This window comes from Limanda limanda, chromosome 12, assembly GCF_963576545.1.
Source record: "Limanda limanda chromosome 12, fLimLim1.1, whole genome shotgun sequence".
Lineage (NCBI taxonomy): Eukaryota > Metazoa > Chordata > Actinopteri > Pleuronectiformes > Pleuronectidae > Limanda > Limanda limanda.
The window spans coordinates 14,465,304-14,493,047 of NC_083647.1; the positions used below are offsets into that span (position 1 = coordinate 14,465,304).

General features: G+C 41.7%; 1 protein-coding gene across 1 annotated transcript in view; it reads right to left on the reverse strand.

The window, feature by feature from the left end:
• Positions 1–26,792, reverse strand: part of ltk (leukocyte receptor tyrosine kinase) — a 34,134-nt gene extending 7,342 nt beyond the window's left edge. The window contains exons 1-22 of the mRNA XM_061083029.1: positions 26,735–26,792; positions 25,606–25,701; positions 24,218–24,367; positions 22,851–23,079; positions 20,001–20,140; positions 19,658–19,783; positions 17,363–17,512; positions 16,825–16,925; positions 16,517–16,677; positions 15,835–15,929; positions 14,785–14,856; positions 13,814–13,988; positions 11,952–12,102; positions 11,677–11,805; positions 11,320–11,476; positions 8,360–8,545; positions 7,765–7,863; positions 5,678–5,839; positions 5,050–5,163; positions 897–1,083; positions 707–797; positions 181–245 (exon numbers count right to left, since the gene is read on the reverse strand). Coding sequence (XP_060939012.1) covers positions 181–245; positions 707–797; positions 897–1,083; positions 5,050–5,163; positions 5,678–5,839; positions 7,765–7,863; positions 8,360–8,545; positions 11,320–11,476; positions 11,677–11,805; positions 11,952–12,102; positions 13,814–13,988; positions 14,785–14,856; positions 15,835–15,929; positions 16,517–16,677; positions 16,825–16,925; positions 17,363–17,512; positions 19,658–19,783; positions 20,001–20,140; positions 22,851–23,079; positions 24,218–24,367; positions 25,606–25,701; positions 26,735–26,792 — 2,894 coding nt within the window. The remainder of the gene's footprint in view (positions 1–180; positions 246–706; positions 798–896; positions 1,084–5,049; positions 5,164–5,677; positions 5,840–7,764; positions 7,864–8,359; positions 8,546–11,319; positions 11,477–11,676; positions 11,806–11,951; positions 12,103–13,813; positions 13,989–14,784; positions 14,857–15,834; positions 15,930–16,516; positions 16,678–16,824; positions 16,926–17,362; positions 17,513–19,657; positions 19,784–20,000; positions 20,141–22,850; positions 23,080–24,217; positions 24,368–25,605; positions 25,702–26,734) is intronic.
• Between the last annotated feature and the right edge of the window lie 952 nt (positions 26,793–27,744).

The following is a 27,744-nucleotide window of genomic DNA, read 5'->3' on the forward strand; positions in this document are numbered from 1 at the left end:
TATATTATAGTAACTTTCCTCAGATCACATCCTTGTCCTTTAGACTTTAACCAAATGTCCTCATTTATCTTTCAATGACACCGGTTAGATGCGTGAGAGACCAGGTCGGTGCCACATTACAGCGGCAGTCTCAATTCCGAATGGATGACTCATCGAGGGATCCAATGCAGTGCGGAGTACCTCATTATAAGCGCCTCCATCAGGAAATCCATTTCATCTTGTTCGGAGCAGATTTCTGGAAGAGTCTGTGGAGCAGAGAGCACGAGAGACTGTGACTTATTGTCCGTTATCTATAACACTCAGGCTTTGTCATGGAGGTGGGCTGGAGCCAATCAGTCGACATTGGCCGGGAGGCAGGGTAGAGACAGGTCATCAGTGTATTGCATTCACACATGTATGGGACATTTTTGCATTAGAAATGAATCTAGCTGTGTGTCTTATGAAGCTGGAGCAGAGAAAGAGAAACCACACACACAGAAAGGCCAAATCAGAAGACGTCTGATAATCAGGCAAACCCACGTGGAGATCACTCAGCTTTTTCTTCTTTACAAGTCGGGACAGGTTAATAAAGTGTAAGTCTGAGCAATGTTATATTCCTTTGATTCTGATGATCATGATCAGTGCAGTAGGATGTTGTTGCTGTATTATAACAGCTAGTGAGGTGCTATCATCTGGCATGAATGTGCCTCACAGAGCATGATCTTACCTTTATGGCCACCTGCATTGGACTGTTGTCACCGCTCATCCCCAGAAGTTGTCCTTCATAGACTTCACCAAATGCACCATGGCCGAGAGCTCTGAAACAAATTCAAATAAAAAGCAATGGAAAAGCGTAGATTAGATGATAAGAACTCTATGTACTGACAGTCTGTGACATTGTGTCCTTCTTGTCCTACCTGAGCAGCGTGATGTTTTTGCGAGGCACTTCCTTCAGTTCACTGAGTGACGCAGCCTTCCCCGCAAAACAGTAGTTGGGGTTGTAGTCCGTCATGATGGTGGACGAGCGGATCTTGCTCAGCTTGTACTCTGGACTCTGCAGACGCCCCCTCACTGCATGCAGGTCGTTCTTTCTGCGGTACCACACTGCAGACAGAGATGAGACACGGGGACAAACACGGTAGTTTTACTAATGAAAAGAAATCAGAACCCTGACTGTCCCCTGACTGTATGTGAGGTGCTAGAAGCAACCTCCTGACATTCTGCTAAAGATAGGAGCGGTAACACAAGGAGGGGTCAAGCCGCATCTCTGTGGTTCAAGGAGGTTTGTGGCCAGTGGAAAAACATTTTAAGATAAAAGTGAGACTTATATTTCTCAGGCATTGATTTTTTGTTTTTAAAAAAAGGACTCCACCCAATTATAAGATTCCTAATGAAGAGTTAGAAATGATTTTCATTTTCCCCGCATTCTGCTGACTGATCTGAAACTACCCATAATGCAATGACAGCTGTAACCTCATTTTGGTATTTGCTAATGTAACCTTCAGTTGCGAGCCTCAAGCTGTCTATAGAGGTCACACAAATACGAATGAGAAGCGAATATCAAATGTTAAAGTTCACCGAAGTTGAACTCCACCCGAAGCCACGCTATGATCTGCCTCCCCACAGGAAGAAAATATGTTATTCACTTCTTCACTCGCACAGATTGGACGTGAACCAGGAGACGACGGTTCTCCATTGATGCATCCGCGTATGTGTGACCGGGCCTACCTCACCTCTGTCTCACTGCCCTCCAATAGATTGTGAGACTTGTTGAGCCCCAACCAACGTTGCTTCAAGTGACACCACTTGAGGCAGAGATTTCAGACGGGAGCCACAAGATACTTTACTCTACTTATTTTTACCTGAGCCAACAAGGTTATGTTTTGTTTATCTGTTATTTAGCAGGATGCACTCCTGAGACAATTTCCACAAAAGGAAGGATGCAGTATGAGTCAGAGAGAGAGCCATTCAATTTTGGTGTGGATCCACACCAGCAGGCAGATTCAAGATTTTCTTTTCCCCTTCTTTAACATTCTGAGATAATGCATTTAAAGATGATGATTTTTATTTCTCAGCGAATAATTCATGGTTTTTCGGAGAAAAAACTGATAATGTAAAATCGGTGGAGTCCCCTTTTAAAGAAGAAGTTTAGTGGGATGCGTGTGCGATGTCCTCTCCTTCTTTACTGCTCCTACACTGTCTGTGCCAGTGAGTTTGGACTCACCCGCCGCGGAGGCAGCCCCGATGCAGGTTGGTAGTCTGCCAGGGAGGGGGTGTTGCGTGCAGGTAAGAGGTGCCGTCGAGCCATCGCCCGGTGCAGGTGCTAGGGACTCAGGGGGGTCGGGAATAGGAGGGGGTGAGGGGGGATGAAGAGGGGATGAGGAGGAGGAGGAGGAGGAGGAGGAGGGGATGGAGGAGATGGGACGCCCAGGGAACAGACTACCTCCCTGCATGGGGGAGAGCTTAGGTGAAGAGACACCGTTAAGCTGGAAGTGCATGTGTGTGTCTGTGTGAGTGTGTTTCGCTTCTTTTTTTTTTAAACCCCTCCTGATAAAAAACAGTTTCCTTCTTAAAAAGCAAAGGAAACGCCTCACACACTTCGTCACCCTTTGTTTTAATACTTGATTTATTCACTTGCAAATGCAAAGTCTTACACACAATGCAGTTTGTTAGAAATCACTTATACTTCATCCATTTTTCATTCAAAAAGAGGTTTGTTCCTGTTTGTTAGGCCTAGTTTGTCTGATTAATACTGAACACATTTATGCAGTTACACACCACTGCAACCATCTTGTCATTATTATAGCTACTATCAGACATGCATTGAACTCCGGGGATTCTCAGCACTTTCTGCGTAGAAGGTGGAAGAATGACCGCAAATGTCTCTTGTCTGAATAATGTGGAGGGTTTTGTGCCGTTGTGAACGTGTCTGTGCAGAAAATCTCCTGCTGTGTTGTTCATGTGGTCCACAGGTCATGTCTGAAAAAAACTCATCTAATTTGACAGAATAACTATGTGTTTAGCTGAACCTGACCCAAAACACTCACTCTAACATCTCTTGTTTTCAGTTTTTCTCTGTTCAGGTAAGAGCATTTATCTGATGACTAATCTCTGCGCACCTGGCTGACCATAACCTTCACCAGGCTGTCCTCTGAATGACATTTTCCATTCTTCTCAAACATGTTTCTGTTGCAACAACATTGTCGACCATTTCCCCAAACCTCCCATTTCCTGAAAGCGCAGAGCTCCACTTTGACATAATAACCATCATATTACATCTCTTCATCACATTCTGCTGCTAGTACAGCTGAAAAGAAAAGAAAATTGTACGTTTCACACAGATGCACAAGCAATGCCAATATCCTGTCGTACCACGCTCGGTCACAAGGACGTCTTCATATCGAGTGATGTGACAGTGGTGCAGTTGATTTTTTGATTGATGTCATTTCATTTCCTTCGAGCTTTTTGAGATCTTAAAAAAAATTAAAAAATAAACTCCGTATTGTTCCTTTAATCCATCAGCTTTACTTAATCTCCCTTCCCTCAGAGGAGGTCTATTTTATGTAACTGCCCTCGTTGCGCCTGATTTTTTAGTCCGCCTCCGAGCGCAAACAGCTTGAAATGTGACATATTTTCCGGCGGGAAGTCGAAGTTGTGCGGATCCCTCCGGAGGCCCTTAACACAAAGTTTAGATCCACCGAAAAACCCGCTTTGGGAAAAGAAAGCACGAAAGCGGGAAAAAATCAAATACGGTTGAACTTCTCTTAATATTCAGGCCTGTTGGAGAGTTTAAGGAGAGGACAGACGGAGAGAAAGAGAAGCTGCTATATTCTAACGGCACTTGGTGAAGGATTAACGTGTCAAGGAATCCCTTCCTCGCAAGGTGACAAAGGTTAAAAAATAGTATAATTAGCTGTTTAATCCCTCACTGTCCTAATTGGAATGACTGCATATGTTATTATTTATACTGCAGGAAAAAAAGTTTCTATATAAAGTGTTTGTGGTCCACAACACAAAGATTAGAATATAAGTCTACATTTAACAGTAAATATCGCATAGCAGCGCTTATGACTAAGTTAAATACAAATGCAACAAACGTTAATGTTAGAATTCAAATATTATACTTTATCCCTCACTCTTTTTTCTTTCCTAGAGTGTTAATTCTGGTGTTAATTGTAAGGTTCCCTAATTATTCCCATTGGAAGCAGTTTACATGTGCAAGAGTCATCAGCAAAGCATTTTACATCACGTCAGTCCCATCGTGTCAGATGAGCCGAAATATATATGTATATATTCAGTTCTTTGTTCAGGCGCAGATGCTCATAGCTCACAGTGCTCTGTGTAAAAAGCACTCAGCTGTATCCCAGCTGAAGATGTTCTGCTATATACAGGACTCTTCTTCTCATAGAAGGTCAATGCCCATGTGTTCAGAGAGATGCTTCCGAATGTGTCTGAACCTTTTACCACACCGCTCTGGTTTCTAGCTTTCTTCATTATCGTTTATATGATTTCCAATTTTCCAGGTGTGTCTGAATCCTTACATCCGACATTTACCGCAAAATGATCTCAGCGTGCACTTCTCTGATTGGAGGGGGTGGGGGGTTGCAAAGTGCAGCCTGGTGTCGATAGCTTTTCCAGGATTACTAACCCTAGCTTTAAAGTCATTCGTTGAGATCAGTTCACAGCACAGCTTTACTGTTTCATGCTTCCATTAGAGCTGTCGTAGGGACTAAACGCAAAATATATTTTCTTCCTTAAATGCAAATCACCCCCTTAATCTCACTTCTCACCTGCAGTATAATCTGTTTTCACAACCTTTAGCCTTTGACACAAAGCCAGAGAAAGAAGTGAAACAAGTGCTTCTAATCAAAGTGTTTATATGTGCTCGCTTCACTTTGTGCCAGCATCCTAAAAGTCCGCCCCACACCTTCCCTAACTCGGCACACAGCCAGGGGACACTTCCAACCAACACTTATCAGAGGTGTTCCTGTTTCTGCTTGTCCAGCTGTGCTCACAGCCGGTGGAAGGTGGTGGGCACCGACTGCACACAGAGCTGCAGGAGTCTCTTACTCAGGATGACGCTGGCGCAGATCAGCGCGATGCCACTCGCGACGGTGGAGACCACGACCGCCAGGATCAGCAGCGTCGACATCTGGCCCTGCGGAGCTGGACCCTGAGGAGCTGCTAGAGGAGCGAGAGAGAGAGGAAGAGCGTTCATTAATATGCTTTGAGAAGTGTTTGAATCAGACAAGCTCTCTAAGTGTCAATACATTTTTACTTCCTCCAAGGACCATATGTGTTCAGCCCTGTTGATTGTTTGTAAGCAGGATTAAACCGAAACCACTAGACACATTTTCATGAAGCGTAATGGAAGGATGAGGTTTGGATCAGGGAAGAACCCTGGATGCGGATCCGGATCAGGGAGCGAATCAAGGAACTTTTTTTCACTTTCTTTAACATTGTGAGATATGTGTTTTTCAACATCTTTACACTGATTTCTAAAAGGACACATTGATGGATCTAGATGGAAAAAAAATCTGGATCTTATGAATTTAAAATAAATAAGGGGGCTGAGTGACATTCTAGTTATAAAATGGGTTAGGGTTAGATGTCTCTTGTATTCTCTTGTTTAAATTTGTTATTGCACCATGTATTTTTCTGTTTTTCTGTCTGTTAAGGGGCAGGCACAATAACCTACCTACAGTACCGACACACGTGACATTGTCGCTGGCCAGGACCTCGTCTTCGTCGCAGAGGCAGAGGATGAGGTGAGTGTCTTCATCACGTTTGCAGCTCTGCGTCTGACAGTGGCTGCAGTTCAGCTGCACCTTGATCTCACACTCGCCGTGACTCTCCATCACTAGAGGGAACAATCACATACGCACACAAACACACACGCACACAATGAAAACCCAAAGACCAATAACAAGCGATTTGTTTAAGGAGGATTATTACGTTTTGCTGGAGCCTCCAACAAGGCTTGGTGATATTAAATTTCTTTCTTTTCAGTTAACACAATGACGGGGCCAAACCCAACAGAGAGCTGATCTGAGTAGCAAGTTCTGTCCGGGCTGCCAAAGTCTGAAATGGGAGCTTCACTTGTTGTCCAAAAATTAAAACCACATCAACGACGGACATGTTTGTTTATGGTCTGGAACATGGACACTGAAGTTTATTCTGAGTGTGTTTCACATCCCACCACAGCGGAAAATAGACCGTGAACAAATGGATTATTTTCTCCTGTTAGAGTAAATTGTGCTAAACATGACAGAGGCGGGCTGTTCTTTTTTTACATGAAAGTGTGTTTGCGACTTATTTTCAAAGATTTGTGTCTTCAGTGGCCATGAATGGGAAAGAGACTGGAAGCCAAACACGCTGGAGAAGTCAGAGAGTTTAAAGAGACAGATTTACGCTGACGGTTTTAGTGCTTTAATGAAATTCATTGACAAAATTAAATATCATATAAATATATATATAAATATTACTTAAATTTCAGAACATTTTACATATTGTGCTCAGGTACTGGATCAATACTATCTTCTATATCTGATATAGATAACGAAACAGGTCTCCTGTCGTAGTATTAATATGAGGAGATGTCGGCTGGTACCATGTATGTCATTAAAATAAACCTCATCCTTCACTTATAGATGAGAAGATGTTTTATTACATTACAGAAAAACATAATTGTCTTTCAAACTCAATCATGATAACATCTCTTTTTGGCAGATTCCCTTTGAACGCGTTTCATGTCGCGGAGACGCTCATTGTGTTTGAAAGCGATGACTGGCAGCGCACGCAGCAGCAAACAAAAAGCCCTTTCACATGAGAATGGATGTCTGTGTGCTGGCGCCGAGGGCAACCGGCTCCGTGAGGCTGTGAATTAGTCGAGCGCCTTCCTCCTTCCTCCCGCTGAATAATTAGAATCAGATGGCTGTTGGTCTCACACACACAAAACATAACAAAATACAAACTGCATATACAGTATGGGGATATGTGTGTGTGTGTGTGTGTGTGTGTGTGGGGGGGGGGGCTACGTGTTCAAACAGATAGTTTGGCACAGACACACACACACACAGACACCCTGATTGGATCAATTGCTCGGAGAACTAAGCGAACAGAATCCCAGGAACTCAATCTTCACACCACCAGCGTTTCTGTGCTTCGGGATCAGACGTGTTAAACACTGTCTGATACTGTGAGAGGGACTCAAAGACATCATCCACCTTTATGTTATATAGTTCGGACTATGTGTTTTCATATGAATACATGTGTAGAGTGGAGTCTTTCTATATAACAGTGCATCTGTTTATTGAGCCAATCTTCCTCTTTCATCAGATTACACACACATCAGATCAATTTTCTTTTTTTTGAGCTTCCCATCAGACTGCTCATTATTTCACATTACTTCTACTTATTTGTGTTATGATCATCTAATGACCAATGTTCTATTCATTGATCAAATTATTTTATTAAAGTTATATTGCTCTGATTATATCTGGCAAGGTGGTTTAATTTTTCGTCTGTAGTCTGTCTGCTAGTCTGTCTGTATTTTCCAGGAAACTTGGTTGAAGGATGTGTTATGGCTCAGGGAAGAAGACATTGAATTTTGGTGTGGTTTCGGATCAGGGACCAGATCTAGGAACTTTTTATTAATTTGATTTTTCATTATACTCCACCTTGCATTACTCTACTCTCACCTGGACTGGTCTCCATCTTCATCACCATTACTGCCTTGATACAATCATGATGTGACGTGTTGTGTTGTGTCAGACTGAGTCTCACCTGCCAGAGGCTGCAGGAAGATCTCTCCCATTGGATGAATGAAGGAGACGCCGTTCTGACCGTCGGCTGTGATCTCGTCCGTCAGCGCCGCGTCACCTCCTGTCACATAATCCATGCTGTGAACTCTGCAGTTTCATGAATCATCTACACCCCACTGATTCTATTATGATATTTTATGTTTGTTATATTATTATACTTTTATTTATTTATCCTTTACTGCCCCGTGGAGATACAATATCTCTTCTGCCTCCTCCCTAACCCTAACCCAAGGAGTCAGGTCAGGGAGTCTATTATAAAGTCAGGCAGGTACAAAGAACACAAACTAAAATGCGGCAAACAGATTAAAACCCGTAACAAACACAAAAACATACCGGAAATGATTTCAAAAATGTAATTAATTAAAAAATAAATAAACAGCACATTTTAAAAGCAATGACTGCCATTAAAACACGTCAAGAGAGTGTAATTATTCCAAGCATGCATGTGGTGCAAGAAATCAAATGGCTTTTGTCCATTTGTCGCTACTTTTAACAGTCTATTTGGGTTTCTTAGTGCAGGTGTGGAAAATTGGCAAAGCAGCAAAAAAGAATGTTACCTCTGTACCCTCCTCCACCACCTCCAGCTGTGCAGGCTCCACCTCCACCTCCAAAACCCCCGAAGGTGGACCAGCTGAGCTTGGACAGGGCAAGTGGACACGAGGCCCCCCCCTCGGCGCCCTCCACCAGAGACTTTCCAGCTCTCACGTGAGGACTGGGATCGTCTTTCCAGCCTCCACCTCCACCTTCAAGGAGACAAACATGAACGCTGAATCAAACATGATAACATCCACCATTAAAATCATGTGAGGCCGTCGGCAGCGTTATTGTAACCCTGTTGGATTTTCTTAAATAAGAGGGATAAGAGTGGCAGGTTGAACACTTGACTTTTCACTGAGGAACGTCTTTAATGGATTAAACTAAACTGCAGGTTCGTGCTGCAGCTGCAATGTGACTGAGGCAGCAGTTAATGTTATGTCAGGGGACTCACAAGTGTCAATTACAAAAATGGCTGTAATCAATGTCAGCTCAGTTCTAAGTACGGGTCAAGGTAGTAAATTGCTGGTCTTTTGTCAGATATGTACAAAGGCAAAGCACTAAATCTGAAAATGTATGGATTTTACTGACAGATTTGCTAAAGGTTGTTCAATATTATTATTATATTATTTTGTATACACCAAGCCAACAGTCACCTGCTGTCACCTGCTGTAGAGCATCTGTGTCAAACAGTTTCCGGAAAATTCGGCTGTACTGGCTCTATAGTCAGACATTTATTTGCGGCCACAGAAAAATTTGCATCAGAGGAATGTGGTAAGATGTATGGAGCTCAGGCTCGTTGAGATTGATTTCGAAAAGTTGGGATGACGTCCAGCTAGAGATTTGAATGAAGAATCCACAGGAATAAGTGGTGAAGGATTGAGATGTTCTGCTGTTCTCTGACAGCCGGTGGGCGGAGGTGGGAGGTTCAACAGCAGAGCTCTCCTGCCAGTCAGTCTCCCACAAAAACAAAACAACACACAGAACCACAGGTTTCTGTTTCCTTTTGTTTAACATCCTTCAACATCCCCACACGCAACCACTTACACATAATTACGTTCTTAACAGCCACAGGCAATCAGCGCTGCACAGTAGCTTTTTTCTATTTATGTATAAATGTATTTACTACATGTCCTCTTTCTTGTCACAGTTATAAAAGAGCTGTGGGCAGCACAGGACAAATTAGCAAAGTCCATGTATCAGAACAAAACATCTCTTAATTCAGCCACGGTAAATTTTCTTTTCTATATAGCACTTTATACCAGAAGTTTTCTCACGCATATTCACACGTGTTGCCCAAGGATGCTTGGAGGAGCTGGGGATTGAACCACCGACCTTCTGATGACGACCCACTGATTTATTCATATTCTATGAGCAAACAGGTTCTATCACGGACAGATGGGGACATCTGATCGACCGAGATGAGCCGATAAAAGCATGAATCCTGTTATTCATGATAATGACACACTGCAGGTCCAGTCTCATGTGACGGCGCTACAACTGGGTACGCACAGTTCAAATCCACCAACCAACAGACACACACACACACACACACACACACACACACACACACACACACACACACACACACACACACACACACACACACACACAGCTCCTGTACACACTACTAAGAGCTTCAAACTTCTTCTGACACTCAGATCTTTATCTAAACAATCCCACAGACGTTTCAATAAGATGAGGCAATACTGTAAAAGGGCAGAGTTGAGACTCTGCTGCTCGAGGGGGATTTACTGAGAATGTTCCAGCAGGAGCTTCCCTGCAGAAGATAGATGCTTCTTCCCCACATGTCCTGCTTCAAAGGTAAAAGACTTGTCAGGAATGTCAAGATTCAATCCCAGTACATCCCACTATCCACAGACCAAACACCTTCTGCAGTGTGAGGACACAAATGCTCCATAATGCGCTGTTTCGAGTGCATGTGCACACGGGAGGAAAGGATTTAATCTTTTAGAAAAACAGTTGGAGTTCACTCAGTTTCAAGATGAACCGCCTGTCGTCATCTGAGGCTCACACTGCAGATCTTCAGCTCATTTTTCACGAGAACACTTAAGCACCAGGATCATAAAGTTTAGAACCTGTGTCTGCAGACAGCCTTCACATTCATCACAAATTATTAAAAGTACTGTTGTTTACTTCATATTAATCTATACGGTGTCATGTTTCTCCTCTTACTTTTGTGTTGTGCTATACCTTGAGTGTTGCTTCATAACGGAAGAAAATTCAGAGTATTGACTCTATTCTCCACAAGACATTATTTCCATTATGATGTTTACATGAGTTGCTCATAGAACATTTCTTTCAAATTCCTCTTTACACTTTACAGAGCATCTTTGCAACGTCTCTGCCTTCACTACCTGTCATCTCTGCGCTATTGACAATCTGACGAAGCCAAACAACAACCTTCAGATTACTTACAGAACTGCGGAGGAATCAGAAGTCAGGTATCTCAAAAACCCTGACACGTGATACTGAAACTATCTTCATGAAGATATGCCTTTCCAGGTCAAACACGAGATGAGGAGTTTTTAAACAAACACCCTTTATTGTATAGTAAGATAACCTTTATTAATCATAGACTGTACATAAAAACGGACCCAGAAATGAACCCAAAATCTGCTGGAGACAAATGCTGCCATCTTGCACCACCATCTTGCCAGCACCGATGCAATCGACCAATCACAATTCAGTCTCAGCTGTCAATCATGTTTGCTCACTCTGTTTAAATAGCATAAAAAATAAAAATAAATAATTAAAACCAAAGTTACTAAAATGAACACTTGAACCCACATCTATGTGATAAGAAAGGCTAAAATGGTAGAAACCATCTCTGAGGGAAAAAAAATCAATAAATGTGCACTTCATGACCTATGCTGCAGCCAACCAACAGGTGGCGATCAAGACGCTTTGGCTTCACTTTTGGGGAACAGTCCTATTGTCATTGTCTATGGTATTAACGCACCTGCAGCACCAGTTCGTCCATTGCTGCTGGGTCTTATGGTGCTGTTTTCATAGTGCTCCAGTGGTATCTGGTCCAAACTGGACTCCGGGTCCTCCAGATAAGCGTTTCCTCCTCCACCAGCTGCAATCAGCAATGGAATGAGCTCGCCACTCTCCATCTGACAAGACAGGAACATCTAATTGAGAACCCTTCAACGTTGAAGCTGAGTGATGCACCTGCATATATTTGCATTTAAAACATTGTCTTACAAAGTATAAATCTCAGCAGAACAGCAAATTGAACATGACCAGGCGAGCCCTACAGATGGGAGCTCACAGTAGATGTGACAAATGATCCACAAAGTAAACGAGCTGTCACCTTAAAGATGTAGGTAGATCCGCCTCCTCCCCCTCCCCCTCCAGCCCACTCAGCGCCAGCCTCTCCTCTGAGGTCGTCTTCGATCACCGACCACTCGCCCAGGCAGATCTTCTGAGTGTGAGGATTCCTCTGCACCGAGGGGAAAGAGAGAGAGAGAGAGAGATTTTATTTTCAGAGAAAATCCATCAGGCGAGAATCCTCCAGAAGTATCCCAGCGGGACACTGCACAAGCCACTGAATCCTCCAAGCTCGATTACACTGTCTCCCATACTCACCCCCGGGCATGCGTCCTCTCCCTGGTGGCCCACCAGGATGTAGAGTACATCTCCTTTCTCCAGAGGAAATATGGCGGAAATGAAGACGCCGTGGTTGCGTTTGTTGTGGTTTTTGGCTCCTTTCCCTCCTGCGGCCCCATAGGCAGAGATCCTAGGGGAGGTCATTACACCACAGCGGCATCAACTGCTGTTAAATAAACTGCTTCCAGGCTACATGGTATATATCATATAAAACACCTGAGCAAACTGCTGTACATCTACGTCATTATTTCCTCTTATAAACGCACACACGACTGATCTTGGCAGAAAGTGCAGCTGTGTATAATTTAGCCTGATTCAACACCCTGTAAATCCGTTGATTATCCTGAAATGTTATTATACAGCCTCATTTCATGTGGTAATTGTGGGGGTGAGGTCAGATGAACGGCTGTGCACAGACAATCAAACAGCTTCAAGTCTTGATCTCGGGCATGGCCAGAACAATTAAGCTCCGTCACACCTCTAAATTGTCACTTAGCACGGCTCTGTGAGTCACGCAACCAGGCTAACACATGGTTTCTCTGCTCGCTGACTAAGCTCTGAAAAATGAAACAATGTGTAAACACCACCGAGAGTCTTTTACATTATCCTGCATTGCACAAAACACAGCTTTAAAAAACGCCTATGTCTTAAATTACAGTCAACAAATACAACCAACAAGTTAATCCATTCAGACAGAGTGAAGGCATGCATCTTAAATTAACATGTCACACATACACACTTTAAAGAAAAAAATTGAATTATTGTATGCCTCCACCAACCAATGCAGGTTCGGTCTATGTATATTTTTCTTCCAGATTCATTAGGTCACTGTAACCGTTGACCCCTGAAACTGAAGCAGGTAATCTTTGAGTCAAACGGGCAGTTTGAAAACAAATACCAAAAGATCACCCATCCTAAAAGAGAATATTTGTACATTCTTGACATTACGTGTTCACAAGGATGCGACAGACAGACGAAAACTCCCAAAACAACATGTCTCTGACGACAGTTGTCACCGCCGTGGAGGCAGAAAAACACATGTCACAAACACGTGTTTAAAAATAAAGCTCCAACATATTTTTTTACCTTGTGCAGTTCTCTGCTTCAGATTCAATAGAAGAATAACGAGGACAACAGGGGAGTGCATGTTGATCAGATTAAAATAAATCAGAGTGCTGCGGTTCAGCAATGACAGACCTTGTCACCCAGTGCAACGCTGAGACTCATTAATGTGTAACTCTACAGCACAAGGTATAGTTGATAATTCACACGGAGAAAATACTGGGTTGAAATCTACTCAATGTGGGTATTTTTCAGCCACACTGCTGCGTAACTATTGGACCAACCACATTCTGGGTTCATCTAACACAGTGAGATGGGTTATATATTCTTCACAAAAATTGATTCATATTAACTCAAAAGTTGGGTTCACTTTACCTCATAAAACCGGTTGGTATGATTTTCATGCTTTCTTATAATAACATCTTTGCTCTGTAAGTCACAGTCATCTCTTCTATCTCACATCACAGCTGTCAGAGTTCAGTTCGTTCACCGTGCAGACTGGAGGAGGCAGAGAGACACTGGCTGGGTTGAGAATTTGGGGGGGGGGGGGGGGGGGGAATCTATGTTGTGTTATACGTCACCAGAGCTGATCCAATCACTTAACCAACAAAAGGTAATAAATAACCCCAAAAAGGCCCAACAGGCTCGACCTCATCTTCAAATTCACCTGGAATCTTTCTGTGAATATTTAATTGTTGGTTTGGGATTTTAAAGGAAAATAAGAAATCACCTTGAAGCTCAGATAAATGAGCCTCACATCTATCCCCTTTCAAACTTACAGATATCTGTTGGTAGCAGGTACTCTCCACATTTGGACTCCTCTCAGCGGCACCTCCTTCCCCACGGTGACACTGACGTTTTTGTTCCTGTAGGTGCTGTCGCACTGGGCCTGGGTCGGGCCCTGAGGACCACTGGTACCGCACGAGTTAAACCACCACGTCATAAGAGAAACCTCTAGAAAAATGGAGACAAAGAGGAATAGGTGATATGGGTCAGGGACGAACCCATTCAATTGAGGTATGGAACAGGATCAGTGGCTTGATCCAGGAATTTGTATTTTAACTTTCTTTAATATTGTGAAAGGAAACATTTTTGAGATTTTTGTGTAGAAAGATATTATATTATAGGTGAAGTTTGGTGTGGATCAGGATAAGGATTCAGATTTTGTAAATTAAAATACTTATTTTTAGGTGAGGAAATATTTATCCAGCTTCTGCGTGATAACAAATTAAAGGGTTAAGGTTCATTCAATTATTTCAATTATATTAGAGTGGATGTTTTGCCTGTGTTTAATGTGAGCAGTTTGCAGAACATTTCTGGGCACAATGTTCAATATGATGATAAAGTGGCCAATCAGCCTTGGCGGCGGAGGAATGTCCTTCCCTCAGTACATGCTCTCTCTCTTTGGGTATGAACCTTGCCTCCCCTTGCTGGATTTTGAAACCTTGCAGTTTCAGATGGACATCTGTATATGATACTTTGGACTCTGCACTCGCCTGCTCTGCTTTGCTTGATTGGATTTCCCTCTCTGCTTTTGGCCTTTTGCCTGCGTCACCTCCTTGCAGCCAGTTGGCCTCTTCTCACTAGTTTGTCACAACTGCATTTGGGTCTTTTCCCTGTGTCACTACACATAGGGTTACAATACTGATGTTTTCAGTATACAATTCTCCCCCTGGTGTGTCACTTCTGCATGCAGAGTGGATTTAAAATGACTCATCGGACAAACAAAACTTAAAAAGCTGCACGCTACCTGAGGCTGAGGGCTCTGGAAGGGGGCTGAAGAGATCCTCCAGGCCCGTCATGGGCAGCAGAGAGTTGATATCTGAGGAGAGGGGAAGTAAAAAGAGAAAAGGTTTCACTGTTACAGATTCCATTTTACTGGAAATGATAATCATACAAAAAGGACACCGAAAAAAATTAAAGGAAGGGTATTATCGATAAGACTATTTCCTGTACATGATGATACATGGTCCTCTCTTCTATCCACTATTTTGCAAACAGAAATGTTATGTTTTCACGTTTTAACAGTATTTTTCTCAGCCCACAACAAACGTCCAGTTCCCTGTCCTTTGCCAGGTCCTTCCCTAAAAGTAATCCGATATTGCTGAACTCACTTAAGCAACAACAGTGTCCACGGTTCAGTCTCTACATCAAAACAACATGCAAGCCTCTTAAGCACGACACGGTCCCAGCACAGAGTGAGGTCATAACTGTAATAAGGACAAACATCAAGCTAAATCATGGGCTTGCTATAGATAATCTGGGATCTTGATCATGATATCAGTCAGAAAATGATCCACTCTTGCTCAACAGGATCTGAGCATCATAATTGTGTTTCCACTCAGGTTGTAAACCAGCTGTGGCGCTTAAATCATGCCCAAACAAAAACACACTTATCCCTTCAATCAAATCACAGTGCTGCCAAATTTCTAATCTACTCTCACACCAGACTGAATGGTAAAAATACATCCAGCAACATCTAAATGAACCTGAGAGAGAGAGAGATAGAGAGAGAGAGAGAGAGAGAGAGAGAGAGAGAGAGAGAGAGACAGAAACAGAGAGAGGAGAGAGAGAGAGAGCGAGAGAGAGAGAGAGAGAGAGAGAGAGAGAGAGAGAGAGAGAGAGAGAGAGAGAGAGAGAGAGAGAAAGCAAAGTCAGGAGGGGCTGAATGAATCAATGCTATGCGCACCTGTGCTATGAAGAAAGGTTTTAACCAGGTTTTGAAAAACTATTAATATAATAATGGTGACAATTAATATAGATGTATTATTATTACATCATCAAATTTGCAACAGCTCACCTGATTCGAAGCAGGTCGCTCCAATTGCAATGTCATCGAGAGCAACATCAGCATTGGAGCCTTGTCCCCACACAGCTGTCACCTTCACATGGAACCTGCAGCCATATACAAAACATTTTATTATTAATGTGATGTTCATGTGACAGGCAACAATACACCAAAAAACAGCTGATAGTAAGGAACTAATCTTTAAAATAATTTGGATGGATGCAGCAATTTTGCATCTCTCTAATTATTTATCTAAAGTATTGCGTGTACTCATCGTAGACTCTAAATAAAGATGGACGACATATGACCACCGCCATCTTGTGCCTTTGACATCTCAGCCCGTTTGTACAGCATCAAACTATCTGGAAAAACTGTGTGATGAGAACTACCAAACATTACAGAAAATATCTTTGAGAAAAAATGTATTAGACGTGTATCATTGTATTTTAGTTTGACCAATTCCGCTCTCATGTCAGCTAACATGAGGGGGGAGGGGCTTATGACTGATATTGCAGCCAGCCACCAGGGGGCAATTAAAATGCTTTGGCTTCACTTTTGAATCAGTTTAAAAAAAGATAAGTTCAATAATAGGGGTAACATTTATACAAAAGAACCTAGGCCTGATTCATTGACTGTGCATTTCACTCTCACATAATCATCTGCTCTACGCTTCAATTGTTTTCCTTTCACCCACCCATGATGGAGGCCAGTCAACTGCAGGGCAACATCTTCCCAGTCGTCTGCCCGCTGACCATTTCTCTCCCAGACCAGCGGTGCGGTGCTGGTCCCGTTCTCCTCTATAGCCACCAGCAGTGAACCATTAAAATCCCCATACATATACAGAGAGAAGCGCAGCTGCACAGAGACACAGGGGATCAGCAGAGATTTAGCAAAATACTTTTCATGTGACTGCAGCACGAGAGCAGTCTCAAGGACGAGGTAAACAAAAAAAATACTGGAATTGAATAATTCAACAACAATGCATCAGTCTCAATCACTGACCTGGCAGGCAGCAGAGGAGACTGGAGGAGGGAAAGATGAGCTCTGAACGGAAGCCTCTCGAAGTGAATTACTGTCTCTTACCTGCAGAAACAAGAAGTGACCTGCGGACACACACAATACATGTAACACAGTAGTTATCAATTATCAATTGTTGTTGCATTTCTAAAGCCACACGTAATTGCTTGAATAGGACAAGTTGCCTAAAAAAAAAAGATAAAGCGGTTACTAGCACTGGGTTAAATAAGAAAGTATTTTTACTCTGTTACCACAAATATATTCTGCAGATGGTTTTAAATGATCTGTATGAAGTGTGTGATGTTATTCATCTTGCGACACATTCTGAGTTAAATATGAGAATTTAGACTTCCACCTCTCTGGGACACAAAAACTCGAGATGAGATGTTACTACACATTTCACACAAACACACACACGCACGCACGCACGCACACACACACACACACACACACACACACACACACACACACACACACACACACACACACACACACACACACACACACACACACACACACACACCTGGTGTACTCTGCAGAGTGGCACCCTGCATGTCCTCCTTGTCCAGAAGCTCGTCTCCAGCGACCCTCCTCCAGGCCGAGAGCTGTTTGGACACAGACCAGCCACATGTGTCCTGTTCGAACGAGCAGTATGAGCCAGACGGAAGAGCACCTGGGGAAGAGGTGGATTCTTATCACATGTTTCATTAAAGCAAACTTACAGTTTACATCTCCCTGTGCAGTTCTCCTCACAGAAGATGCCATATTTCTTAATGTATATATGGGTCAGCTGTGGCTCAGGAGGGAGAGCGGCTTACCCAGTAACCAGGACGACAGTGGTTAGATCCCAAGCATCTTGTCCTTGGCAATTTACTGAATCCCAAATTGACCAAATTGCAGGATGTGAATTTTGTGCGATGGAAAATGTGCTGCGTATTGAATTACTGTAAAGGGCTTTGAGCGGCTGATACAACTTTAGAAGCAATTTATAAATAAGTCCATTCCATTTTACCATATATGTTGTTAAATTGTTATTTGTCTCTATATGTCAACCCTGAGATACGCTGAGATAAATAGATAGAGAGATAGATGGATGGATGGATGGATAGATGGATAGATGGATAGATGGATAGATGGATGGCTAGATAGATAGATGGATAGATGGATAGATGGATGGTGGTGTGAAGTTGAAGGAAATGTGTTTTAAATTACACACATGCATTTATAGGTATATACATTATCCCTGTCCTGTGGAGACTGACTGTCTGTCTGCTTCACAGTTCTCACATTATTTCTATCATCAGCTGCTGCTGCTGCCATTGCTGCTGCTGTTGTTGCTGTTATCCTTGGCTGACCAGTTTGATGTCTGTTGCTCATACACAAGTAGCTCCTTTCTTTACCAGGACATCACAAATTGTTGTGTTGGCTACGCTTAATGTTCGCGCAATGGCTCTGATCAATTTTCCCTTTTTACTCTGCTGAAAAATGGCTTTCCCCCCATACAAAGTTCACTGAATACCGTCAGCACAGGGTAATGTGAGGCTAAAAGCAACAGTAGAGAGAGTTGTTTATACAATCTATCAGAGAGGTAGCACCTCGGTAACAATAACACCTGTCAGACACATATGGCTGTATATTTGTTCTCTTGTAAAATGGCTGGCAGCTAGATGTGAGAACTAAAAAATAAAAGCTCACATTCTTAACTCATTTCTTATCCTAAAATCAAATGTCTACAGTTTACAAAAACAAAGAACCTCCACCAGGGAAGTTATGTTTTTGACCCTGTCTGTCTGTTTTTTGTTTATTTTTTCTGTTGGCTTGTTTGTTTGTCAACAGGATCATGCAAAAACCACTAAACAGATTTCCACAACACCTGGTGGGAGGATAGCACATGAGGGAAGAAAGCAGTAATTCTATGAGACGGATCCGAGCATTTATGTTCACTTTAATAATTCAAGAATAATTTTTTTTATTTTCAGAATAATTCATAGTTTTTGATCAGAAAAATCTGACATGTTTATGGGACTAATATTTGTGAGTCTGTGAAACTTTGTGCAGATTCAAATTAAAACCTGGGACTAGCAGATTTAAATGTAGGGGGGGAGTTGGTGGAGTTGTGTGCTCTTATGAGTGCCTTTCTAGTTTATGTCCTCGAACAGCTGAGACTGGGAAGTGGAGGGATATTGATAGAAGATGCTAAAATCAATCTTTCTTCCTGAAGCATATTTTTTTAATGTGAAATTTCAAACATTAAGTGATCCATTAGGATTTAACATGACATATTATTGACATCTCAATTTAATAATTTGCAGAATATCTTGACAACATACTTTCACGATAAAATCAAATATTGTTTCCAGCTAATTAAGAAATGAAGACCATAAAATTGCAAATTGATGCAAATTAGTTCAAGGACAAAAGCCGCTCATGCTTCATACTTCACATAATAGTGACTCTCTGAACTTTAAATATAGTTTGCTGCATTGAGGCACTTAGGAATAATATGGCTCTCCCGGTCAAAGGATTAATAATTTATCATGGATTAAACTTGCTGTAGGACGTCTTTACTAAAAGCGCCCACACGTACACTCTTTGGTTTTTCATACTGCTTTAATACCCCCGCATGCTCAAAATCAGATCTGCAGATCAAATCAAACGAATAAATATTCATCAACATAAAAAGGGAGAACCTCTAAAACCAACAGCAAACGTGAATTTAAATAGATTACTTATACAAATTCAAGACCACAGTTTAATTTAATGCAAAAATCCACTTCGACATCTTGTATTATTTTTGTTGAGAAGAAATAAATCTTACCACAGATGAAGCCCTCGTCCTCACCGTACGGACAGTCAGTGTGGAAATTACACACCAGGCTCGGGTGGATGCAGTCTTCAGAGTGAACACAGTGGAAATAGTCTCCACACACAGCTTCCTGGTGGTCTGCAGCCCAGAAACCACACAACAACCACAATGTTTACCAGTCACAGCATTTGTTGTGATTTGGGAAAGCTTTCTTTAGGCGTAACTATCCAATAGGATGCAAGCACCTACATGTAATATGGAGGATAGCAATTATAGCCAAATCCGTGGAAACTTTCAAAACATGTGCAGCTCACTTCAGTTCAGTTCACACGTCTGCAGGACACGATGGACTCACCTGATTCACAGTCTATGAGCTCCAGAGAGTCCAGAGCCACAGTGTTGCCGCCCTCACGCAGAGAGGAAGTGTAGAGCAGGGTCACTTCGAAGGGCTCGTCCACCTGGCCAATCACGCTCTCCACAACCACCCACCCAGCCCTGTATCAACCAATCACAGGGATGAATACTACAAAGTGCTCTGTAGGGAATTCATCACTGCCTTTGTGAATATTCTGGATTCAAAACCCATAAGAAGAACTGATAATGTCTTATATGTTCATGTTGTTGTAGGACGACAGTCACCTGCTGACAATAACCGAGCAAACACGAATAATGGCATTAGGTAATGTCATTATCAAATTGAAAAATAAAAAGGTTATGATGCATGTAAGACGCAGTTCTCTGAACCTCATGTTGTTTCTCATGACATTCACGTTTTACTGCATCATCATGAGTCTTGTAAAATCTATGTTTCTCAACAAATATAACATGTTCAAGAAAATCTAAGTGTTCCTCTGCTTGGAAAGGTTATTTAAGGAAATTTCCATTTCTACTTTAACATTTTTTTAAGCTTCCCTCAAAACCGCTGGAACATATTATACAAAGTCACCTCCCAGGGGCAAAGTGTTGGTCGCATTTGAAGTGGAAATGTGAATATTAAGCCTCCTGAAAATAGAGGAACTTGTCAACGAGTCATCTTGCGTCTTAAAATTTATCACGGACAAAATAAAATGCATTTGAACATAACAATCAACGTTATTGTCATACTAAGCTGAAACATATAATCATGACAATTTGCACATCACAGTCTAAACATGTGTAAACCTTTATTCCATTGACACCTGGTATTAAAATGTTTTGTATCCCGACTTTTATCTCGATATGATCTTGACCTGATCACTTTTGCTCCTGGTACTAATTAGTGTCTGCAGGGATCTGATCGCTTTGTTCAGCTCATGTCACATCTGCCACTCATATGAACGGCTCTGAAAAAAACTAAAGAAGATAGAAGAAGAATAGAAGAAAACTCAAATGGACTTGTCCTTCCTTCATCCACAATCTTAAATAATGTGAGCACTGAGAATAGGTCTGATTTGTGTGTGTATACTGCCTAAAGACTGATGATCCCACCCCACTGGTTTGGAACAGTCGTAGTATGTGGATTGACGATACATTTACACATGTGTTCAGTGTGTTCACGATGTTTTGTTTTGTTTTGTTATTGATACACCGCTCTATTTATGTTGGACACTCTCTTTTCTCATGAATGTTGAAAATATTGTTATTTGGCTCTGCGACCTGTGGAATTTATTGCACATATGTCCGTCCTGGGAGAGCGACCCCTCACATGTGACTCTCTCTGAGGTCTCTCTGTTCTTTTTTCTTCTTCTTCTATGTTGTTTTGGTAGTTTTTCCTCACTCTTGCTCAGGATGTCAGTTCTCAGACATCAGCCTCTGTTTTTTGGGATCTTCGGATCAATAGTCCACCCATCGACTTTTTTATCAAACATTACCACAACCGGTCAGAAACAGCTAAAACAACACTGCTGCAGTAGTTACATGTACAATATGTGTGTCTTCAGGCTCATGCAGGACCAACAAAAGCTCATCAAATCATCTTTCCGCTGTCCTGCTCATGACCCAGATCTTGATGAATAGCATATTTCCTCTTTTTTTCACACCTGTCACATTTGATCTTTCAAGCCACAATCTGCTAAAGCTGTCAAACAACTGCTTGGCTTATGCAGTGGCTGAATATGCACTATTTTGTTTAACATCTGACTTTAAATGGATGAATCTCTGTCTGTCTGTCTGTCTGTCTGTCTGTCTGTCTGTCTGTCTGTCTGTCTGTCTGTCTGTCTGTCTGTCTGTCTGTCTGTCTGTCTGTCTGTCTGTCTGTCTGTCTGTCTGTCTGTCTGTCTGTCTGTCTGTCTGTCTGTCTGTCTGTCTGTCTGTCTGTCTGTCTGTCTGTCTGTCTGTCTGTCTGTCTGTCTGTCTGTCTGTCTGTCTGTCTGTCTGTCTCTCTGTCTCTCTGTCTGTCTGGCCTCTTCACTGAGCTTCACGTCCCACGTTACACATCCACCTCTGTGAATGCAGCTCTGAAAACACCCCATGTGCCATGACAGCCAGAAAAATGAAGACAACAAAGACACTCAAGAAGCCATCAAACCTCTGTTTTGAAGGGAAAATGATTGATTAGAGCAGCGGTGGACTTCTGAGAAAACTCAATAATATGGGACAAACACACACAGAGAAGACGTGCCAGACCCGGTGCTTTAAAAGGAGAGTGTGCACTGAAGTTACTAGACCTATAATCTACAGGTTGGTATGAAGAGCTGTTTGTCTCATAATGGAAAGGCTAAGTCCATTACTGCGCAGAAACGAACAAAGCTGATGTACAAACTTAATGCATTCGCCCGTTCCGATCCTTCTTCTGTCCAAACCAATTATATATAAATTCATTTCCGGAGTCTGCATCTAGAAGCAAGAGTGCTTTTCACTGCTCTCAAGACGACTGCACTTTTAGATCAATGGGAAATAACGTCCCCATTTTCCAAACAATACGGGGCTGCGGTCCCCACACACATAATTCTATAGTTGTGTCCCACATGTAAGAAAATTATTATTTAACTTCAGTGCCCCAAAATGTATTGCTTTCTGTGCCCTTGCACTGTCCTGTGTCTGAGCTCCTTTTGATTCTTTTTACAGGCTGGACCTCAACTTGACAAGCACTTCAATCAGAGGAGATGCAGGGTTTTGCTTTTTGACACTAATTAAATGGACATGCTGTGCTGCATAAATCATGAGAGAATTATTCTTGCACAAGCAGCATTGCAGAAGCAGCTTGTTCTCGAGCGTGTTTGCTGACCTGCGCTCGTCTCGGCTCTCGCGATTGACGGCAACAGAGTGGACAGGCACGTCTGACAGAACTGGTTGGATCAGCAGCGTCAGGTTCCCCGAGGCTGGATGGGACTCGTACAGAGCCACCTGCAGGGTGCAGTGCTTGCTGCTACCTGACAGGGCCGGGCTGGTTAAGTGGTACTCCCTTCTCCCAGAGGCCTCAGCAGTCAAGGAGGAGCTCAGGAGCAGGAAGTGCCCTAGAGTAATAAAACAGAGGAAAAATGTCATGTTTGACAGATTAATGGCAGCTCTCAGGTCCCATAAATCATTTGACAAAATATTTTAGGTGCAAATTGACATTATGTTTTCGTAACATTTACTTTAGAGTGTCTCTTTTCACCCTCTGTCTGAGATGCTCTGCTTTAGCTTTGGACCCACTTCCCAAAAAGATCTGTCTGCTCTGATTGGTCGACTACTTTGGTATCTCAGAGGTTGCCTGATTAGCTATATTCACACTGTAGCCATGGTTACTCTGATGTTGGTACTACCAAACTAATTTGAACCAAACTAGCTGGTAGGCAAGCACATTACAAATTATCGTAATACATATACAATATGTGCCCGCGAAGTATGGGCCTCCCCCTGGTGGCTGGCAGCAGTGTAGCTCATAAACCTCACCTCCTCCATGTTAGCAGATGGGACTTGGGCCAATATAAAAAGTCAAAGTACATTTTTAATATCACACTGATGTGTTCATGTTTCTAATAAGATCATGATACCTTCAGGAACAGAGTTTACTGTGGGAGAGAATGACCTTTGCTGCAGACTTTGTAACTTAGCAGATGTTTTACATGCACAAAAATTCTTACATTTGGATTTGTTCTGAGACGCATGTTTCCTAATAAACTGAAAGTATTTTTACACTTCTCAGAGTTTCCCATACACTAACTTATTTTTGGCCACCCCCAGAGTATCATCATTGACCTCCACAAATTGATTTTCTACATTTCTTTTCTTCAAAAGAGTAAAAATCCTATTTCTCAGCAGAGCTCAACGCAGCACATTGATTCGCTCAGCCTCTCTCTAACACCGACACACAAACACATTTGGAACAAACACATCTGTCATAGTCACAGTGCCTTAAAAATACCTCATTTGATCTTTGCACAATGGGATGACATACATGTATTTTTGCTTATAGAACAGAGAAGCGAGTTCCGATCACATGAGGTCACCCGAGATGCTTTCTGATGTCAGGTGTGAACTGACGCGCTCTGAGCTGTGATCGGATCCCTTGAGAAGGATGTCTACACCCGTTCTGAACAGGTACGACTGTCCTTTTATCAAACAATAAGAAATCAGCCTGGGGCTCCCAGTGAGTCACTACGCTCTTACCGTCAGAGCTTCCCTCTGAGTGGTCGGTCACAGGCATCATCCCAACCTGTGCCCTTTCCGGTTGCTGTGGCGACACCACTGGCCAGTCACTTTGGTCGCTGTGATTTGATAAAGTCCAGAGGCAGAGTGATTCAAAATCACAGGAGGTAACTGCAGGAGGAAAAAAGACCAGGGTGCGTTTAACTCAGTGTTTTCTGGTTAGTACGGGATTTTTGATAGTGAAATTGAAAAATTATTTTCCAAATTTGTGTATGTTACACAAGAAGCAAAAAAAGGTGCATCTATCTTTAACCTTCACACAGCATATTACCATATTTTATCGTATAATAATAAAATGTGTCTGCTGTAAGATGTTTTGATAAAAATATATTTTATTATTACACAAAATTCTTGAGGAAAAAAAATCCTGAAAATGTAAATAAATTTATAAAAATTGAATTCACGAGGCCACTCACCATGGCTGCAAAACTTTCATAATTTTTATTTTTAATAAATGAAAATACTGAGGAATAACATATTCACACACATTGAAACATGACATATTGGTTGTTCAAAGTTTTGCTCACCTCTCTGTCATTATGTATGTATATTTACTTGGTGATTAAAGTCATGGTGTTATATGCTAACATATTTCTGATTTCCAAATTAGCCCGAATACTCAAAATAAACTGAGACAGCCTCCAAAGGTCATGGTCCGGTTCTCTCCATCAATGCACCCAAGACTCAACTTCACAAATACCAGATGCTTTCCAGTTATATTTAGCATGTGCTGTTGTAAGGGGGAAAAAACATCATCACGTTGCTAAATAAAGATTTCAAAAGTGGAGTCAGAGACTAATCATATCTTTGGCTCATGGTCTGAATTTCCACTAAATTTAACTGATCCCAAATTGTGTTGAAGAGTCAAACAGACAGAGTCTTTGTAAATTTGTAGTGATTGTGTGTGTCCGCGTTGTTGGGGGTTGATGAAAAGGATGAGAAAGGAGGAGGCGAGTGAGACGTCATGTGATAAGGAGAGGAAACTGAAAATACAGCTAATATGGCAAACGGACATAGGAATCCCTCTGGTGATATAGGACAGATATAGATGTATCATTAACTTATTATTTCTTCCTTTCTTTTGGGCTATTTTTACTTTTTAGGTTGGGCACCAAACTTTTTTCCTGGGGTCAGCATGTTGCTTGTTAGCGGCTTTGTTTTGCTTCAGATTTCTCAATAAATTCAAGGCTGTTGCACCTCAAGTCAAAGTTACACCTGAAATTCATAGTAAGTAGTTTTCTTTTTCACACAGATCAAGTTTCGCATGGTGGATAAATATCAATAGTCACCATTGACCTTTAAACAGACTCAAGGCACTTAATTGCCGTTTGCGTGCACGCAGCTCTTACTTGGGCTGTCGTAGTCTGAGATCAGGTGACGAGGGAACATCTGGTCGGAGTTCTCCTCCTGGAATCTGTCCAACAGTGCGTGACAGGTGCTGCTAACTGAGGGCAGACAGATGGAGAAAGAGGGTGTTTACAATACTAGTTTTGTTTAGGATGGCAAATACTGGTGTAATGATTCGGAAACCACGATACAAAAATAAGAAATCTCATACATGACACAGGGCGAATCTTGATACCCTAACCAGCCTGTTGAGCCCTCATTACTTCATTACTGTAATAAAAATACATTTTCAAGTAGCACAATTAACACTACCACAGATGTTAGTCAAGGCAAGATACTTATTATATACCTTTAGTATCAGATACTATTCAAATTTCAACATACAGTTTCTCATGACTATTTTGGTCCAATCATGATTGAATGATCCCGTCTGCAGTAAAAGGTAGAATAGTAGAATTAGGTCAATATGGACAATAGCACAAACACACCAGCTCCTTCCTAAATTAAATTAATCTGCACAAAATTTCACACACTCATAGAGATCAATCTCCTTAATATGCAATACTTTATTAAAATTCTCTGGGAAATGATTCATTCTCTGGGAAATCTCTGAAAATGTAAAAAAAATATTCTCACAATGTTAGAGAAAGTTTAAAAAAAAAACTTGATCCAAATCCGCACCAGCATTTAATTGCTTCCTCCCTGACTCATACCACATCCCTCCACCAAGTTTTTTTTTGTGTAATCATGCTTACAAACATAAAAACCAACCAACAAACAAACATACGGACAGGGGTGAAACAGAACCTCTTTAGCGTAGGAAACATTTGATCTCTGAACCGAACGGTTGATTTGAAGAATCGTTGCACCGCTAATAGGAAGTCATAATGCACATACTTCATGTATAATGTATTTCACAGTCACTCAACCTGTATGACTTATAACTGCAGTTCCCTCTGGGCAACACTCCCTCTGAAAACAAGACAATGTTGTGTTTTGTTGAAGAAACAAATAAAAACCTGGGTGGTGCTCCGGCCAGAGCAGCTTGGTTCCAGTGAGTATGCTTGTACAGTGCATGGCTATTGAACCCTGCTGAAGATCACATGGGGAGAAAACAGCAACACAACCCACAGGTGGTGGAGACAGGGCCGAGTCGAATGGAGAGATTTTCACTGTGAGTGTGGATCATCGTCTGTCCAATCAGCCTAGTAATGGACGAGACATCAAAGGAAATCTGTGCTAACGTCTGATTATGTTGTAATTGTCTGATCTCATGTGGAACTAATAGTTGTTTCTTTTTATCCATGACACTTCCGCAACCTTAAGCATGTTTTTATTATCATTACCATGACGAGAAACTCCTTCCACTGCTTGAGGAAATAGTTATTTAAGAACAAACCAAGTTCTATTCCTAAACATCAAAGCAGATTTGTGCCTTGAAAACAAACCAAACATGACCATTCCATAAGCTTAACCATGTGATTATTCTATGATGACAACGGTGTTGTAACATTACCTTTAGTGCCATTCTACGGGTTGATCGAGTGTACGCTGCTTCAACTCTAACAGGAATAAGGATAACATGGGATCCAGCGTGGAAGATGTTAAATGTCTAAATCAAACAAATTACACAATTTCCACAACATCATCTCCATTTTTGTTTTGAGGAAACCCTAAAACCTGAGTAGAATAAAGTAGGATTTTGACACAACTCCACCAACTAATAAAGAAAAGGCAGCAAATGAAAGCAAGAGTAATGTTTCTAATATAAACCAACACGTCTTAATAGTCTTTGAATATAGTAACTTCTCTTATGTAACATACCCAACAGGACTGACTTCCCCTCAGTGTGTTTATATTCTTTACTAAACAAAATGATCAAAGATAATACATTTTGCAAAGATTATTACCTTGAGTATAAGGTTTTTTTTTTTTTAACGTGATTTCCAGATAAAAATAAATAAAAGTGTATATACTTTAAAGCAGATTGCGATCACTGCAAGGAGTAGGGTTCCCCCAAACATTTCCAAATGATATTTCTGTACTTTTCTGTTTTTTTAACTCAATGGAATAACATCTCTGATATCAGTGTCTGTTAAGTTTAGCTGAGAGGACCAAAACAGGCATGGTGAACGTGAATT